The 17,966-nt window shown below is 31.3% G+C and overlaps 2 protein-coding genes across 2 annotated transcripts; both read right to left on the bottom strand.

Moving 5' to 3' along the window:
- Nucleotides 1-3,104: 3,104 nt before the first annotated feature.
- Nucleotides 3,105-3,775, bottom strand: LOC146910034 (small polypeptide DEVIL 14-like). Its single transcript, XM_085730327.1, has one exon. It carries the CDS (start codon nt 3,611-3,613, stop codon nt 3,440-3,442), a length of 174 nt encoding a protein of 57 aa, XP_085586453.1. The 5' UTR covers nt 3,614-3,775; the 3' UTR covers nt 3,105-3,439.
- An 8,775-nt stretch (nt 3,776-12,550) lies between these two features.
- LOC146910033 (putative glutathione peroxidase 5) lies at nt 12,551-16,086 on the bottom strand. Its single transcript, XM_085730326.1, has 6 exons — nt 15,907-16,086; nt 15,718-15,794; nt 15,442-15,503; nt 15,159-15,277; nt 13,502-13,669; nt 12,551-12,848 (listed from the first exon to the last, which is right to left on the bottom strand). Exons 1-6 carry the CDS (start codon nt 15,958-15,960, stop codon nt 12,816-12,818), a joined length of 513 nt encoding a protein of 170 aa, XP_085586452.1. The 5' UTR covers nt 15,961-16,086; the 3' UTR covers nt 12,551-12,815.
- Between the last annotated feature and the right edge of the window lie 1,880 nt (nt 16,087-17,966).

The following is a 17,966-nucleotide window of genomic DNA, read 5'->3' as shown; positions in this document are numbered from 1 at the left end:
ATTAGAAAAGACTACCCGGACATTTGATGAATTCGCTTACTCCATTTTTCCGTATTTAATGTGTGAACTATATAATCAGACTATTTCAAAAGTAAAAATAAAAAAACGATCTTCATATTATCTTAGTTAAAAATGGGATACTTCCACAAGAAATTTGGTGTACTAGACAACTGAAAAACAAAATGATCTTCATAACTTTTGAGATACCAATTCCCATGAACGTGTGGAAAGACATGGAGAACCTTGGGGTCTCATAGACCAATCATCGTGCTAAGAGTGTGTCTCTTCCTTTTGTTGTTGTTGAAGAAAAATAACCGACTAAGATTGACTCACATGGTAAAGAGACTCAAATTTAAAGTCGTGGATCCGACTTCTGTTGTCGATTAGAGATTTTTTTTTTTGTTTTGAAAAAACTAAATTAGCCCACCCAAATTGGCACCAGGAGGAAAAAACTAAATTAGCCCACCCAAATTGGCACCAGGAGGAATCGAACCTGAGACATCGAGGAGGAGCACACTCCCATATTCCAAGCCAATACCACGAGGCCAACCCAAGTGGGTTTTCAATTAGAGATTGATCCAAAATATTTAATAAATGGAGTCAAGATTATATATCATTAACAAAATAAGTTACTATTTTTATCAATATAATAACTTCAATACTTTTCTATACAAAGTTATTTCTTTTGGTTGCTTAATCAATGCATTTAGAACATTCATATGTATTAGTCTTAGTTATATAGTTTGTTGTAGTGTTATACATGGACTACATGTAGACAACAATATCATATAAGTGAGATCACATTGCATAAATATCTAAGTATTTGTTAAAATTATAATAAGCAAATGAGGTCAGCTGACCAGCTGCCCCCACATTGCGTCCGTGTTTGTTGTTGACGTGGGACCTCTTTAATGAAAGATATATATAAGTATCTTTGTTAACGCTAGCCGAACATTAAGTCATACCATGACCCTGGTTATTCTTTAGAGCCTTATCAAAACTTTTGTTGTATAAAAAATAAAGACATTATACATTATCACACCACACGGGAAAAGAATACTCATACATTGCAATCGTTTATTGAGACTTGATGCCAGCAATAGTGTCCACAATCACGTGTACCGTAGTCATTTTCGACCCAGCTTGCCAAAATCATATATTTTCAAAAAAAATTCCCTGTGAATCGAAGATTTCAAACTTCACAAAATGGGGTGGGTTCTACGTGATACGTACTCCTCTGTGGACCGCCATGTTTAAAAATATCTGAAGCATTAACAACCATTAAAATGCTCTTCGAAAGTAAAAATTTATGGTACTCTTAGTTTGGTCAGTATCGGTTTGAAAAAAAAACACTGAATGCAACTTTTGACCACAATTATTTTGTGATAATGTTTTCTATTTTTATTTTCGATACTATGTGTTTTTAGTTTGTAAATATGAACGAAAATTCTAAACTTCACGACAATAAAGTTTAGGAATGCATCACGAAAGTAATATACTCCCTCCGGTCTCAAATGTAAGAAACTTTTCACTTTTTTGGTTCATTCAATAAATGATGTATGTGGTCTATAATAAAGACCACATACATCATTTATTGAATGAATCTAAAAAGTGAAAAGTTTCTTACATTTGAGACCGGGGGAGTATGTATTTTTGAGTGTAGAGAGCATAAGTCAAAAAGTATGTATTTGCATTGATAAATTATTCCACGACAATTTCTGATTTGACCGTCGGAGTGTGTGCATGTACATTACCCCATTCGTGTGAAGTAAAAAAGTTGTTGTTGTCAAAATTGTCCTACTTAAAGGTCATTCAACATCATCACTCAAGGATCTGAGCTCAGGTCCTGCAAGATCGTTAGGCTACACTAAATATCCATGTCAGTATAAAAGTCTAATAAGTGTTGACATGTCATAAATGAATAAGTCACATTATTAAAAAACGACCCAAAAATGAGATGAGAGATCAAAATTCAGAAGGGAAAATAAAAGTTAAATAGAGATACAGAAAACTAATTTTTAAAATTTGAAGACCAAAACTTAATTTTTTATAAATAGAGGGACAAATATTGCATTTACGCTTATTTAGTTTGTATACAATGTAAAACTTTTTTACACATGCATCTTATCAAATTGCTTTACAATGCCACTTTTACAACATAGTTTCCAAAATATCTTCACAAAAATTTATACAACATGATTTGATTAAATTAATGCAACTGTAAAATAGTTTTAACAGTCGACGCATAACAATTAAACTAAAAAAATAATGAAAAGGACAGAAGGGAAACACCAGTTGAGGAGAATATAAGGGCAACGTGGTCCTCATCATGTGGATTTGGTTGCTCCAATACTAGGATTATGACCAAACAGCAGGTTGTCTTTCCTCTTTGTTAGACTAGTTATGCCCTTGCGTAGGGTGGTTCTAGAAGATTCTCAAAGGCTATAAACCTAGAGAGCACTTTCCTTGTAGCTGCATGCCATTTTCTGCTATTGATCAACTCAACACGGCATTATCGAACATAAGTTTTTTTTGTCTAATAGTCTAGTGGTTGGAGCTCACGCATTTTAAATGTGGATAAATGATGTATATAGGGTTCAAACCTCGATCCATGTATATATCATGTAATATCTCTACCAACTGCATATATTAAACGTGTTCAAATCTCTCTTCTTTATAAAACATTTTATGTGTAGAGATTAAATTTATTTTATCGTGAAACTTCTAACTTGATTAATTATTAAAATTTACATTCAGTTAAATTTATTGGTCTAATCAAAATACTTTTCTTTGGCCGAGTTCATTACAAATATATGTTGTTTGGCAAAACTTAATTTCCATTAAGTCAAATCTTGAGCTCCAATCACTTGAATATAAAAATAGACATCTCCCAAAAGTTGTAGTAAATTGAAAGGAAAAAAAAAAGGGTATACCACTTCTTTTATGGACAAACAAATATTCATTCATTACAATATATTTTTCATATTAAAATTGCACTTCTAACAGGATATATATATTCCATCGACTTAAACATAATCTGGTTGTTGCTCATAATAATTATGTCAAACTCACAAGGCAACAAAAGTTTCCCATGATCACAATAATTAATCTCTAGAAGTTATACATTTGCTTCCATTTATTTAGCATAAAAGTAAAAGAAGAAATGAGTGAACTTTACAAAAAAAGATTGTCCACATCAGTATAATAATGAATCAAACTGAGGCATGAGGCTGAGCAACGATTGATAAACTTAGTTTAGATTAGGTATCTTTAACATGATACTAAATATAGTTTGTAATTTACACATTCAAAAGGGTCTACTTACGATAAAAGCTAGCTATATACTTGTTAATTCTACTTTGGAAATTAAGGTAAGATTAATCAACACATGACCAACTATATATATGCAGTGGCACCAAGAACATGAAACATACAATGGTTACTCATGCCAGCACAAGAGTAAGACAGTGCATCTCCAAATAATGTAAAGCCGTGTCTTCTGCTGCCGAATGTGCTTCGAACATTTTCGCCATGGTCGAAGCTTGGAAGAAGAAGAAGAAGAAGAAGATCCTCTCATGGACGAGAATGAGAATATACTACTTATACCTGCCATTTGCAAGTTAAAAAATGTTTATGATTTGGTAGGTGAGAGTGATATATTCTTCACTCTAAGTTGAGTATTTGATGTGAATGGTACTCTCCTATATATATGTGGTGCGGGGGAGGGATGATATTAGGGGAAGATATGAATTTTGAATGAATCAAATTTGTGGTGGATTATTTGTTATGGCCCATGATTGCAAAATTGGGACATCTTCCATTGTCCATATTAAGATAGATTAGTGACACTTTTGAGCTTGTTCCCCTTGAGAGGGACTTCTCATCTACTTCTTCATAGTAAGGCTCTTCCTTTGTCTCCCCCTAATCTTTGCATGATTCACTATTTAAGTAATTAACTTCTATACTCAATAATTAGGAAAGTGTGGGCACATGTTAATATAACAATGATAAAAATTATGTATCGAAAATTCTGTTAATTTTTTTTTCAATTTTTTTTTTTAAAAAAATTCAATGAATACTTGCTATGTTTGGAATACTTATCATATGAGTTCTCTACTCATAACTAAATTTTCTTCATTTGCAAGAATTAGAAATCAAACATCTAATAAATCCATTGTTTAAGGGGTTCTGAATTCCTTATTAAACCAACTCTTTAATTTATTTGTAATTAATATATACGCTACCTTTATAATATGCATATTATCTTGGGTTTAATATGTTTTTGGTCCCTATAAATATATCAAATTTTTGTTTTAGTCCCTTTAAAATTTTCCTTCAACTTTTAGTCCCTATAGAATTTTCAATCACTACTTTTGGTCCCTATTTTTTGTAATTTTTTTTTTAGTGAAATTGTGCAGAAATGTGTAGAATATTGTAAAAAAATTTCCCCTAAAAGATTAGAATTTGTTAACAAAACACAAATTAAATATGAATTTTTAACCATAAAAATATAAAAATTCATATTAAATTCATGTTTTGTTAAAAAAAATCTATTTTTTTTTGGAGTGAAGATGGAAAAATGAAGGACCAAAAGTGAAGATGGAAAAATTTTTAGGGACTAAAAGTTGAAGAAATTTTTTAAAGGGACTAAAACGAAAAGTTGACATATTTATAGGGATCAAAACATATTTAACCCTATTATCTTCTATTTTGATGTCTTTTATATGAAAGGGAGGGCTATGAACTCGGAATATCTTCAATTCAATGTGGTATGAGAGACACAAACCATCGAAATAAGGTTTCCATACTTCAACAAAAGTACACAACAAGAGTAAGCGGTTGAGGAGAATGATTTAGTATTTTTTAGGACTTCTCTTTTGTTCTTTTCAGATATTTAATCCGTAGATGGGAGAATGATTTTTCAAGAATAAACGATTAAATTGCAAATGAAAGTGTAAATATATTGTTGATGTATCAATTGTGAGTTAGAAATCTCTCATTGAATTAAGCAGTTGATGTTGAACAATATATAAGTGAGATGACTCATATTTCTACTAACTTAAAATTTAGTTAATGTGCGATATATAATTCCACTTATTTAGTTGCTCAAAACTCACTATATTAATCTTTCATACCCTCTTGACCTAACTCTAAAATCGGAGCCGGAAGTTTGACCGACTTTTTTTGTCAAATTTTGTGATTAGATAGTAATGGTGGGTCTAAGGTTCTGTATTTTGAAAACACCCCCCTTTACAAGATGAGTAAGATAAAGTATATATGCATCACAATAGAAAAATGGGTTAAATATGTTTTTGGTCCCTATAAAATGGCGACCTTCTAAGTTTAGTCCTTACTTAATTTTAATAGCTTTTTTAATCCATACAAAAAAAAAATTTACTTATAATTTTAGTCCCTGCTAAAATAAATTTTGTTTAATTATCCTTAAACTCTTAAATTTTTTAACGATTCTTTTTATACAAGTTTAGAACACTATGAAAGGTTCATTTACTAAAATCTATAATTTTTTAACATGAAATAAATTAAATATGAATTTTTTAAAACGACAAAAGTTTAAGATATAAGTAACAAAAATATGGACGTAGAAATCAAATTTTTGCGAGATTTTTTTTCGGAGGACCTTTTAATAACGTTCTTAACACGCCTGTAAAAAATTGTTGAAAAACTTAAGAGTTTAAGCATAAATTAAACAAATTTGGATTGAGTAAGGACTAATATTGAGTACAGAAATTTTTTGTAGGGATTAAAAATGCTATTAAAATTAAGTAGGGACTAAACTTACAAGGTCGCAATTTTGTAGGGACCAAAAACATAATTAACCCTAGAAAAATTATTGGCTAAAATAGTGATTTATCTGATTTTTTTAGTTTCGAATGTAACCCCAATGAATTTATCTATATCCACTATCTCAGGGTTTAGATTTCAATATGGTCCTTTTGGCTTAGATTGTGTTTGAAAAGTATTACATGAAAATATGGTCACCATGAGTATAGCACCGCTAGTAGGGACAATGTATTGTAATATGTAGGGGTTGGAGTTCGAACTCTAAACACCCCACTTATTCATCTTAAAAAGTGAATTCTAACCACGAGGTTATTTGACCCAAAAAAACTTTGCAAAAATAAGAGACCATTTTAAACAAAAAAGTGACATATTGATATAACTTTCGTAAAAAAAAAAAATTATTTGGAGAAAAAAAATAAAAAAATAAGGACCCAAATTTGAAGACTTCATATATTTCACTATGATAGCATAAAGGAAACAGATTTCATAAATATAGTTAAAACAGCAAAAGATCCACTACAATATTATCTAAGAATTTTCTTGCACAATAAGCATAGCTTATAAACAAATTTATAATTTTTTTTAGGCATGCAAATTTATAAATTAAAACAGCAAAAAGATAAACTTGAAGACTTCCAACTGTTTGCTACCAATGAATCATAGTTACTTCAAAATCACACGAAGTAAAACCGGAGAAATGATATTTATACAATCATTTTTTGACAACTTTTGTAACGACTTTCTTTCTCATACTTACTTTATGTTTTTACTTTTTCTCTCTTTTACTTTGGTTTTTGGATAAATACTTCATTTTCTTTGAAAATTATGGTTGTCCCATAAGTTGTCATTGAAATGGTTGTTTAAATAACACAACTCATAAAACTATGATCAATTTGAATGATAGAAGAAAAATCTATTTTAAAAAAAATACATATTCTGTAAAAAAAAAATGTATGCATACATGCATTTTTGTGGTTAATGAGACTCTTAGTAGGTTAATGAGGGTGGGGTTTAGCATGGGAAAGGAAACTTCTTTCCCATGATGGGAAAGTTCAACCACAACCATGGATTTAATAATATTTAATTTGGATGGTTAAGATCTTTTACCTGGTAATGGCTTTAACTTATTGATGGATATTGTGAAACAAAAAAGTGGACCCCACCGAATAATTAAATAACAATTTTGTATTGTTAGATTTATTGGTTTTTGTTTGTAACAAATCATGGGCCTTTGCATATTGTGTTGGCCTTTTTGTTCTAAATCAAAATTTCGGATGACATGTTCTTGTGCTTTTTTTGATAATAATGCTGCCATATTAAATTTTTTGATGTCATATTAATTGCAATTACATAAGAAATTAATTGGGAATAAAACATTTTAATTTTGTACATAGTTTCTTACATTATGTGAAAAAAAAATTCACTTTATTTTGTTACAGTATTTAACAAAAGAGTGATTTGTCTTTGTCAAAAAAAAAAAAAAATAGAGTGATTTGTCAAAAAGAAAATAAAAAAACAAAAGAGTGATTGATGAGTATACGGATTAGATAAAAAAAATGAGAAATGAAGAACACATAACGTGGTGAATGATCGGACAATAACAAACGGTGCATTAGTAAAAGAGATACTAATACACATTCGAATCTGAGCCTCTTCATCCTCTTCCTCTTCACTTTCATACCCAAATTCAGTTTCCGATGCAGAGACAGTGGTGCCGGCAGGATTCGATTTGGTTTTGAGAGCATCAAATCTAGCGTTTGATATCCAACGGTTGTTGAGGTTTGGATTTTGTTTTGAATGCTTGAAATCGACGTTCCAGATCGATATCGAATTCGGGATCCGGATTAGGGTTGGGATTGGGATTGGTTGAGGAAGAAGTGTAGGCGTTCTTTCTTCTGGTTCTGTTTCCTCGACTCATCCTCTCACTACAGTTCTGGAAAGAAATAAATGAGGTGAGACAATCCTAAAGTAAATGGGGGGTGTAACTGGAAGAAACAAAAAACGTTAAAAATGAGATACTCCATACATTTTTGTGGTTAATGACAATTAAGACACTAACGATGTAAAGTAACATATGACTGCCCTAATCCTTTTCCTGGAACCCAACTCATTTAACATCTTGAGACAAAAAAATATAGAAATACTTATGTATAAAATAATGTAACACGGGATACTTATACACGAAATTTGGTGTACCACACAATGAACAGAAAAGAAAAAAAAAAAAGATCTTTATAACCTTTGAGATCGATCCCACGAACGTGTGGAGAGACATAGAGAATCTTGGGGTCTTGGAGACCAATGATAATGGGGTGCAAAATGTATCTATCTTCCTTTTTAATTTGTAGTTGTTGAATAAAAATAAGACATGCATTTCCACACGAGGCAAGAATCACTATATAGCAATAATCTTTTATCATTTTATGTTCTCTTGCACGCACAAATTAATGCCATCAATAGAGTCCACAATCACGTGTAATGTGTCCACCAATAAACGTACAAGTCATTGTCAACCCAGCTTGCCAAAATCATATATGTTCACAAACTTCATTTTGATTTGAACACAAGAAGATCTTCAACTTCACAATGGGGTGGGTTCTACATGATTTAGTGCACAAATATCAGTATTTATTACTCTAACAAATGCTCTTTGAACGTAGAAGTTCAGAAATTCTTCGTCATTATCATCGGGAAAAAAATAACGGGGGAGAGGAATTCGTCAACGTAGTTAACTTGATTGGTGAATTAATGAATATAACAAAATATCGTAGCTCATTTTTCACTCAACAAACTCTATTGTCGAGTTTACTAGGAAGCAAAAGAATGAGGTTGTCCATGAATTGGTGTAGGCAGCCCTATTCGAATCTAGCTTCCGTATTTTTTATAATGTATCCACATGTATTGAACTTTTGATTGCTAATGAAATGATATAAATTTATTTCCCTAAGAAAAATATTGTAGCTCATTTGTCGTCTACCGAACACAACCATGATTTAGGACATCATTAACCATAAATTATAAGGGTATATTTGAACACAAAATATGATTGATGAATATCATGTACTATTTGAACACTTGCAAATCATATATATTTCAACATAATTTTCTTGATTAATATATGATTCATGGTGTTCATGAACTATGACATCTTCTTATATCCATTAACCACTTATTTGTCAACCAATATTTGAACTTTGTCAAGCATCTAATTTATTGTCCAAATTTAATATTAAATTTGTGTGTGAAAATAACACAACTCACTCTAGAAATTTTTAATTACCGACGTACAGTAGAATTTGGCCATGAATGTGTTGTTTTCTCTGTTTTCATTCTCGTTGAATTGTGCAAGGTCCCACATGGGTTTATCCGTGGACCATGGGCCACATTACATGACTTAGTGGGTTGAGTCCAGTGTGTACGACGTGTGTGATGGGCTTTGCTCCTGGCCATAGCAGCTTGGGCCCATTTATGACTTTGTCTTGATTTTGACCGTAATATAGAACAAGAAATTGGAAAATATCTTCATGATTCACTAAACGAAAAATCACTATATTACCTTTCTCTCATTTTTTCCTTTTAAGAAAATCTGTACGTATAAGTTTGAAATCATGTCATTAGTAAATGAAGAGACGTACAAACTAAAATTGTTCAATTGGTAACATCTCGACTTTATAAGGAGGAGAACACGAGTTCTATCAAATTCAAGGATCATTAAAGAACCAATAGCTGTAATTATAATAGTTTACCAAAAAAATAACTCAGCAGATGTTATCCCTAAAAAAACTCATTGGATATTATTCCCAAAGGAAAAAGACTAAGATAAGAAGTACTGTTCAATCTAATTGATGTCACATGATTAGTTAGTAATTTCATGACATGTACTCATTGAGTGTGATTATTGCTTTCATGATCCATCCATGTGAATGATTCACTTTGTGTTATTATTATGGGATGGGATGGGATGGTTTTTTGAAGGAAGCTTTGATGACCTTATCTCAACAGTGCTGGAATGGAAATCAAAAGGGATAAGATGATGTTTGTGTATCTCTAGTTTCATTGCCTACCTTCTCGGGCACGCAACAATGACACACAAACCTTCACTATGTAAACCTTCACTAGAGTTTGAATGTATCAAAGTTTTTAAAATATCAATGAGTTTGTTTTTGTTATCAATTTTATAGATCCAATTAATTGGTAACTCAAGATGATTTGAAATTCAAACTAATTAAAAGAGACATTTGTTGATTAAATTGAAAAATTGTTTCAAATATATTTAGTAAATTGAAACCCAAAAAAATATATTTTGTAAATTGGATAGATTCATGGAGTATAGCGACATATGCACATATTCAATGACCAAAACACTATTGCTTGCTTATGTTTTGGATTAGGTATTTGGATTGCGTCAAAACCTATATCACATACATCAGACTATATACGCATCACACGGTGGCCTTTCAAGATAGAGCTGTCAAAACGGATTATTTGATCCGTTTAAAGTTGACTCTAACGGGCTATGGATATTATCGGATCGGGTAAAAAACCTTGTTAAAATATAAGCTCTAAGAGTAATACTCAAGTCCTATACGGGTACGCAGACTAATCAGATCGACCTTTACTTTATTTTTTTATAAAAAACTAAAAAATCTTATAAAATTTCTTAAATATTTTTTTTTTAAATTCAAAATAACCACAAATCAAAGCATGAAATGTGCTATTATTATGCAGGAAACTGCAGGAGCAACATATCACAATTACACTGTCAATACCTACATCAGTAAATTACACAATAAAAAAAATTAAATAACTAAAAAGCAAGTGTCTTTCTATATATCCCCATAAATCAAAAACATCATCATGCAGTCTTACTGATTGGTCGTCCACGTATAAATAAACTACATAAATTAATTTCCTCCCCATGAATCTTTCTTCTTTAGCCACTAGCCAATGAAAGCATTATAAATGGTGCACTACACATTATGTTTCAAAGAGTTCCATCACTAAAAAAAACTTAATTTACTCCAAAAATTCAGCTCGTACATTATGTTTCAAAGAGTTCCATCACTAAAAAAAACTTAATTTACTCCAAAAATTCAGCTCGTACACCATATTTTATCACTATAGTTTAAAATTTCAAAGGGTTTATGTGTAGTGCACATAAGTGTGAAATTTAAGAGGAGTATTTGCACATAGGTTTATAGAGTGTGAGGGGTTGTGTGCGAATGTTATCGTTGAAAAAAAAAGTTAAGAAAAAAATTCCTTAAAAATTGGAAGAAAAAAAAGAAGCAATATCACCTTACAACATGTTATTATCTGTCAGACCACGTGAAATTGCCACATCGATAGTAAACTCTCACGTCATACTGATGGACGTTTAACAATTTGAGAAGGATTTTTACCTTTTCTCAAATTTGTATGGGTTATTTGCAAGAATTTACACTTCAATATTATTAGAGTCTAAACTCACACATGCATAGAATTATAGTAGTGTTTGCAAGTACACCTCTACCATTGACTATAACCTCCACCTTGGATTCTGGTGCAAAACCACCACTCTCGGATCATTCTTTTTATCGATCCACCATCACTATAAGATCTCTTACGATAAATTTGAGTTATATACGCGAAACAATTCCAATTTCACACAAGGAAACTATGGTGGTAAGTTTGGACATTGCTTCATCTCCTGTCTCTGAAAACAATTACCCTCCATAGTAATGGTTTGCTTATTTATTTTTTCGATATTTATATCCACATATGTCAAAAACAAGAATAAAAATCCAAACGGCAAATGCAAACTATATTATTGCTCCCTCTAGTCTTAAGTATAAGAGAAATTTTGACCAACAAAAATTGATATATTTGGTGCAAAATTTGGATCAAATACATCTGTCAAATTTCACTTATATATTTAAGCCTAGATGTCTCATTAAACAGGGTGGTGACTATTTATATCCACATATGTCAAAAACAAGAATAAAAATCCAAACGGCAAATGCAAACTATATTATTGCTCCCTCTAGTCTTAAGTATAAGAGAAATTTTGACCAACAAAAATTGATATATTTGGTGCAAAATTTGGATCAAATACATCTGTCAAATTTCACTTATATATTTAAGCCTAGATGTCTCATTAAACAGGGTGGTGACTATATATAGAAGAAAAAGGATAACAAAATATTTTACAATAACTATGAATATTTGAACGAACAAGTTCTCTTATATTTGTCAACAAAAAAAAAAAAAGTTCTCTTATAGTAATAAAAAATAAAGATTAAGTTCTCTTATAAACCGATATTAACCAACAAATCTCCACCATTCTATATACTCCTTCATTTAACTTCGTTATAAACATTATAAATTTATTAAATTTTATGTTGATTTAGAAACTAAATTCTTATTCAGATGATTTTTTTTTGTAACTTAAAATTTAACTCATACTGGAGCACATAAGAAAAATAATTGCTCCTAATAAGAGTATCATGGGAAAAGATAATCATTGACATCCTCTCAATTACTTATTTTTCATTTATTATCCAACAAAAAGAAAGGTAAATCTCCGGGTAAAAAAACACATTTTTGTATGGTACACAAAAAGCTTCACTTGTGTATGCTAACCTTCACCGGAATGATTTTAAAAAACAATCCAACCGAATCTCCTGCTCCAGAAGATATGAGTACAATTTAATTTTCTCTGTTTGCTTGTTTCAATTTTGTATAATGATCTATCTGGAAAAAGAAAGGTAAATGAGAAAAGGAGAAGACATAGCTATTGCATTTACCAGCCAAATGTAATACACAGCAATCACAGGGCACTAATCAACTTTTTTAAATAATGAATTATATCACAAGGCCAAAGGAGAATTTTGATACAACAGTTAGAGCCAAACAAAACCCCTAGACATAACATATTCAATAAATAATCACTAAAAGAAACGTCTACCAAATATACATTCATTTTGTTTTTAATCATCTTCTGCACCCGCAATAATTTGAAGCGATTGTAGATCCTTTCAAGCCTCTCCCAATGCCTTCTTGATGTCATTCTACAAAGGCAACAATGTAAAAACTTATGAGCCAACAATTTTGTTTTATGAAAACAGCATATGCCAACATGTTTCACATTTGCCATGTTCCCTTTTCTTGTTTTCTATTTTCATTTCAAGTAATAAACATGATAGAATATAGGTTCAATACTTTGCACGCCTTTTATTTTTTTACAACTTTTGAAAGCAGTTTAAGAAATTTTGGAAATGTCAAAACATTGTTTTCGCTTTCATTGTTTCTGAAAATACATTCTGCCTAGTTTTTCCTTCTATTTTTTTCTATCACAATTATTTACTACATGAGTCTTTTCATACCCTTGTTAGTAAAACTTAAAATGAAAACAAATTTTAGACAATGAAAACTGAAAATATTTTTTTAAAGTAAACAGGCTCTAAGCTTCTAGTTGCATACACATCAACGTGAGAAATCATTGCATACACCAAGAAAACCATGTGAGATTATGCTCACTCCATTGATATATTGACATCTTTAGCCTTAATAAATGATAGGGTCCACTCCTTACATCTTATTAGGTTGAGATGATAATCATATAAACGTTGGGGCCCATATTATTAAAGCTGGCTGATATGTCAAAATTAGAATGGAATGAACATAACAGAGACATGGAGAGAAATAGAGAGGGAGATATTACTTCCATGGAAAATGGTGAGGTGGTTGGACTATAACGCTGGAGCACATGCCCTTCCTTGTCAACCAAAAACTTGGTGAAATTCCACTTTATCCTAGACCCTAGAAAACCAGATTTCTTTTCTTTAAGGAATTTGTAGATAGGTGCTGTGTCGGGTCCATTCACACGTATCTGCAAATAATAACGAATCAAATATATCTGGTTAACAAACAATGGCAAAGTTTGTAAGTAGCAAAGAGATGCATGACTATCTAGGCTTTTAAGAGTATTCCTAATCATCATTTGTAAAGATGAATAAACATTCAGAGGCAGGACATATTATTTTGAAGCCTAGCTGACACCACGACAAATTTCCCTATATATTTCCGTCTACCAACACATTGAATAGTTGCTCATTTGACAAGACGCGGCTTTGCTTTTTTCTTTTCGAAACAAATAATATATAGCTCTAGACTTATCCCAGAGTTGTAGACCAATCCAGTAATGGCACACAGTGAAATTAACTTATACATAGCACTAGAATTCATTGCAAAGAAAAAATAAAACAAAAGGAACCAGTTTTTTCAAGTTCAATTTCCAATAGAATTGGACAGCTCAATAGGATATACAAGCAAGTCAACTTGCAGGGTTGGACAAACATGTGAGTAAAGTAAGGCGTGAAACACAGATGAAGGAATACATTGCTTCATAAGTACATGGCCCAATCCGTCGCCAATGGATTCTATAATTTACAGTAAACTACTTACACTAGTCATCTAACCTAATTTTAATTCGATGAGGGGCACACTTACACAATAACGAGTCACCGGAAAACAATAACTAGGGTCTGAACTACGAAGAGATACAATAATTTCTGGAAAAGTTCTGTGTGACAAGGTAAGAAGATGTGATCATTGTAGAAACCTTTTTAGAAAAATGTCAGCAGCACACTCTTTGATACTCTCTTCGTTAGGTGAAATCCAGCTAATAGATAGTGGACATCACTAACAGGGTCCACATGAGATTTCACTCAATAATAGAAAGTGTTGAAATGACTGTCAAAAGTGTCTTGCTAGCATTTTTCATCTTTTTGGACAAATTTTGAGCTTTGCCTAGTTGTCATATTATGATTAACTAGGAGATTTGATTTTGGAAAAGAACAAAAAAAAGCGAGTTCAGAAAAAGTACAAACACAGAAAGGTACACCCTTTCAAAAATTGACCTGAATCTCATTTGAGTGGATTTGTAACAAAGAAATTTATCCTAGACCTAGTCAAGTCATTGAAAAAAGAAGAATTGTCTTGATAGAATGATTTTTTCGCATACAACAGTCCTAATTTATGTTTTTAATCAATACGACCTATTATACATGGACAACAGTTTTGGTAAATCCTATATGGTATTCGGTCGATGACATAACAAGTTTAATAGAAGGGTTTAGTATTAAGCCTTATGCAACATGACATCTTCCCGCTTAAAGATTACCGACCGTTGTAGACCAACTTAAAATTACTTAACCGATTAACAACATAATTACAACTAAACCAAAAAATCATTGTACTCTTTTCTTTTAATTCATTTTGGAGTTTCAATCATTCAACAATAAGCTCAAAAACATCCAGAACAGAAAAACTATCAGGTAAAGAAACGAGACTCTGTACACAAACAAACAGCGCATTACCTTTCCGAAAATCGGATACTCGGCTTTGAATCTTGTACAGGCAAATTGCTCTGCCTCCTGACTATTCCCCGGCTCTTGATTCAGAAACTGATTGCACGGAAAAGCCAATATCTCAAGTCCTGAAATCAACCAACAAAAACATTCTCAACTGAATCAATTTCAGAATTTCTTCAAACCCTTCAGTCTAAGTAACTTCAAAATGGTTCAATCATAGCAAAAACACAAAATTTAGAGTTCAACACCAAATGCAAAAATCAGCACTTCAAACCCTTAAAAATCATACCTTTATCCTTGTATCTGCTGTAAAGCTCAGTTAACTGGGTATAATTGACATTCGTAAATCCACTGTAATTAAAAACCCAATAAACAAAATTAGCTAAACCCTATTAAAAACTAATTTAATCAACTAAACCCCAATTTAAAAAACTAGCAAAACCCTATTAAACAATTAATTAAATTAACTAAACCCTAGTAACAATTAAACCATAAAGAGAAAGAAAGATTGGATTTTTATCATAAACACAACAAAAAAATTGAATTAGAGAAAGTGGGGTTGAACCATTTCGAAGCAACGTTAACTACAATAATCACTTTCCCTTTGTAAGTGCTTAGGTTCACATCTCTTCCCTTTGCATCCTGTAAGAAAAAAAAAGGGTTTTTTCATAATAATCTTCAAAAGCAAAGTAACAAAAAAAAAAGGGTTTTTTTGTAAAGAGTTAAAAGGGTTTGAGAAAAAGTAGGTAACTACCTTAACTGTGAATTCATGGATTGAATTTTCAGAGACCGAATTTGAAGCACCCATTTCTTTGTTTGGTGTTTTTTGGTTGTTGAAGGTGTGGTGATTTTTTGTTACTATTTTTTCTGTTTTGCTTAATATAGGGGTAAGACTATGTCTATGCCTATGCTAAGATTGATTTGGGTCGCTCACACTTTGTTTCAACATTTTTCTTTCTTTATAATCTGAAAACAATGGGAAATGTTAACTTATGTCCTTGGGGCATAAGTTAAGAAGACAAATATAGAAGATTTTTCTTGGAACTTGTACATTCAATGTTTTAAAAATTGTAAAAGTTAAACTTTCAATATAAAACTTATTTTTAATTTCTATTTTAAGTTCCTTAACATGTGCTCTAAGGGCACAAGTTAACATGACCCGAAAACAATTGATTGATTCATCAATTTTGTGGTCCAATAATGGCAGATAGACAGACACGTAGACAGTGAATTATCTGCTTTTTGAACATGATTCACGTTGACTACTTTTCATGATTATGGTTGACACATGTTTTACGCTATAACATTAAATAAATTTGTTTTTTTGCACCAACTTCTGGGTTTTTTTTTTTTTTTAGGGAACTAACCTCTTGGTTCTTAAGGGAAAACTTTTGCTTAAAAAAACGAAAAGACTTGGTAAATTTTGCTTATAAAAATGAAAAGACTTGGTAGTTAGGAAAAAAATTTGCTTAAAAAAAATAAAAGACTTACACCAAAAATTCTGATCAGTAGATAACTAATTTTGATCAAAAATTACTTCAACAATAATTAAATTTGGGTTTTTCGAATTACTCGTGGAGTTTGTTGTGTGATCTTAACTTTTTTTTTTTTATAGCACGGTTAGTAAATACTATCTTTGTCTTATTTTAAGTTTTTTTTATCTCAAATTATTTGTGTTTTTTTATAATATCTATAGAACATATTAGTTTAGTTACTCGAATAATGATAATTAATAAAAGTATTTTAGTAAATGAACATATATTAGAATCAACACCATCACCAATCATTTTCTTAACAATCGTCTAAAATTTAAAAGGGACGTTTAATTTAAGACGGATGGAGTAATTATTTCTAAATAAAAATAATTGCTTTATTAGCTTTAATATTTAAAAAAATATATAGATTTGATTCAAATTTGAACCAGTTACACATTAAGTCTAGCAAAAAGGAATCATTTGGGGTTAGACTAATGGTTGGCTTGATATCTTGGAGTTTGCTCCTCTTAATGTCTCAGATTCGATTATCTCCAATGTCAATTTCAATGGATAAGTCCATACAGAGTTTTACCCTGACTTTAAATGGGGCTACAAATGTGATACTCCCTCCGTCCCAGAATAACTGACCCATTTTCTAAAAAAAAGTGTCCCAAAATAACTGACCCATTTCAATTTTCAATACAACTTTCATCATTTCCAATACAATATAACACTAAATAATACTACTTTTATCATTCCCAATACAATATATTCCACTTTCCCCTTTATTTATACATTTTTCTTAATATGTGTGAAAAACAAAATTGTGTCAATTAAATTGGGACGGAGGTAGTATCAAATGGAACTAAACATGTGGGAAATCAAACAAATTTGCACTAATTAAATACAATCAAACAAATTTGCACTAATTAAATACATAGTTTTTTCATTCCTTGTCATGAGATATTGCAGTATACATGGGGCGAAATTAGACCTTAACAAATGGTTTTCTAAATTTTATTTGTCTCATATTTAAAATTAGGGGTATTAGATCTTTTAAACATATGGTTAAAGATGTTGTCATTTATAAGGGGATTTAAGATTAAATAATCAAAACTCTAGAGAGAGAAGGTTCCGCCTCTCTCTAGATTTCAACCACAACTTTTGCTTGCTCGTTTTCTCACAGTACCTCCGCCCTTCCCATCTTCTCTCCCTCTAGCAGCAGCGCCTTTTATCTCTTAACCTCCAATAACACAGCTTTCCTTCCACCGTTGCTCCTCCCAAAATCCAAATCCGACCCCACCGTGATGTAGATCTGTGGTGGTGGTGCGTTGAGAGT

The sequence above is a fragment of the Medicago sativa genome, chromosome 7 (genome assembly GCF_051527215.1).
Source record: "Medicago sativa cultivar Bolivia chromosome 7, Bolivia_mono, whole genome shotgun sequence".
NCBI classification, from domain to species: domain Eukaryota; kingdom Viridiplantae; phylum Streptophyta; class Magnoliopsida; order Fabales; family Fabaceae; genus Medicago; species Medicago sativa.
The sequence above is the reverse complement of the archived record's forward strand: the minus strand, read 5'-3'. Positions and strand labels throughout refer to the sequence as shown.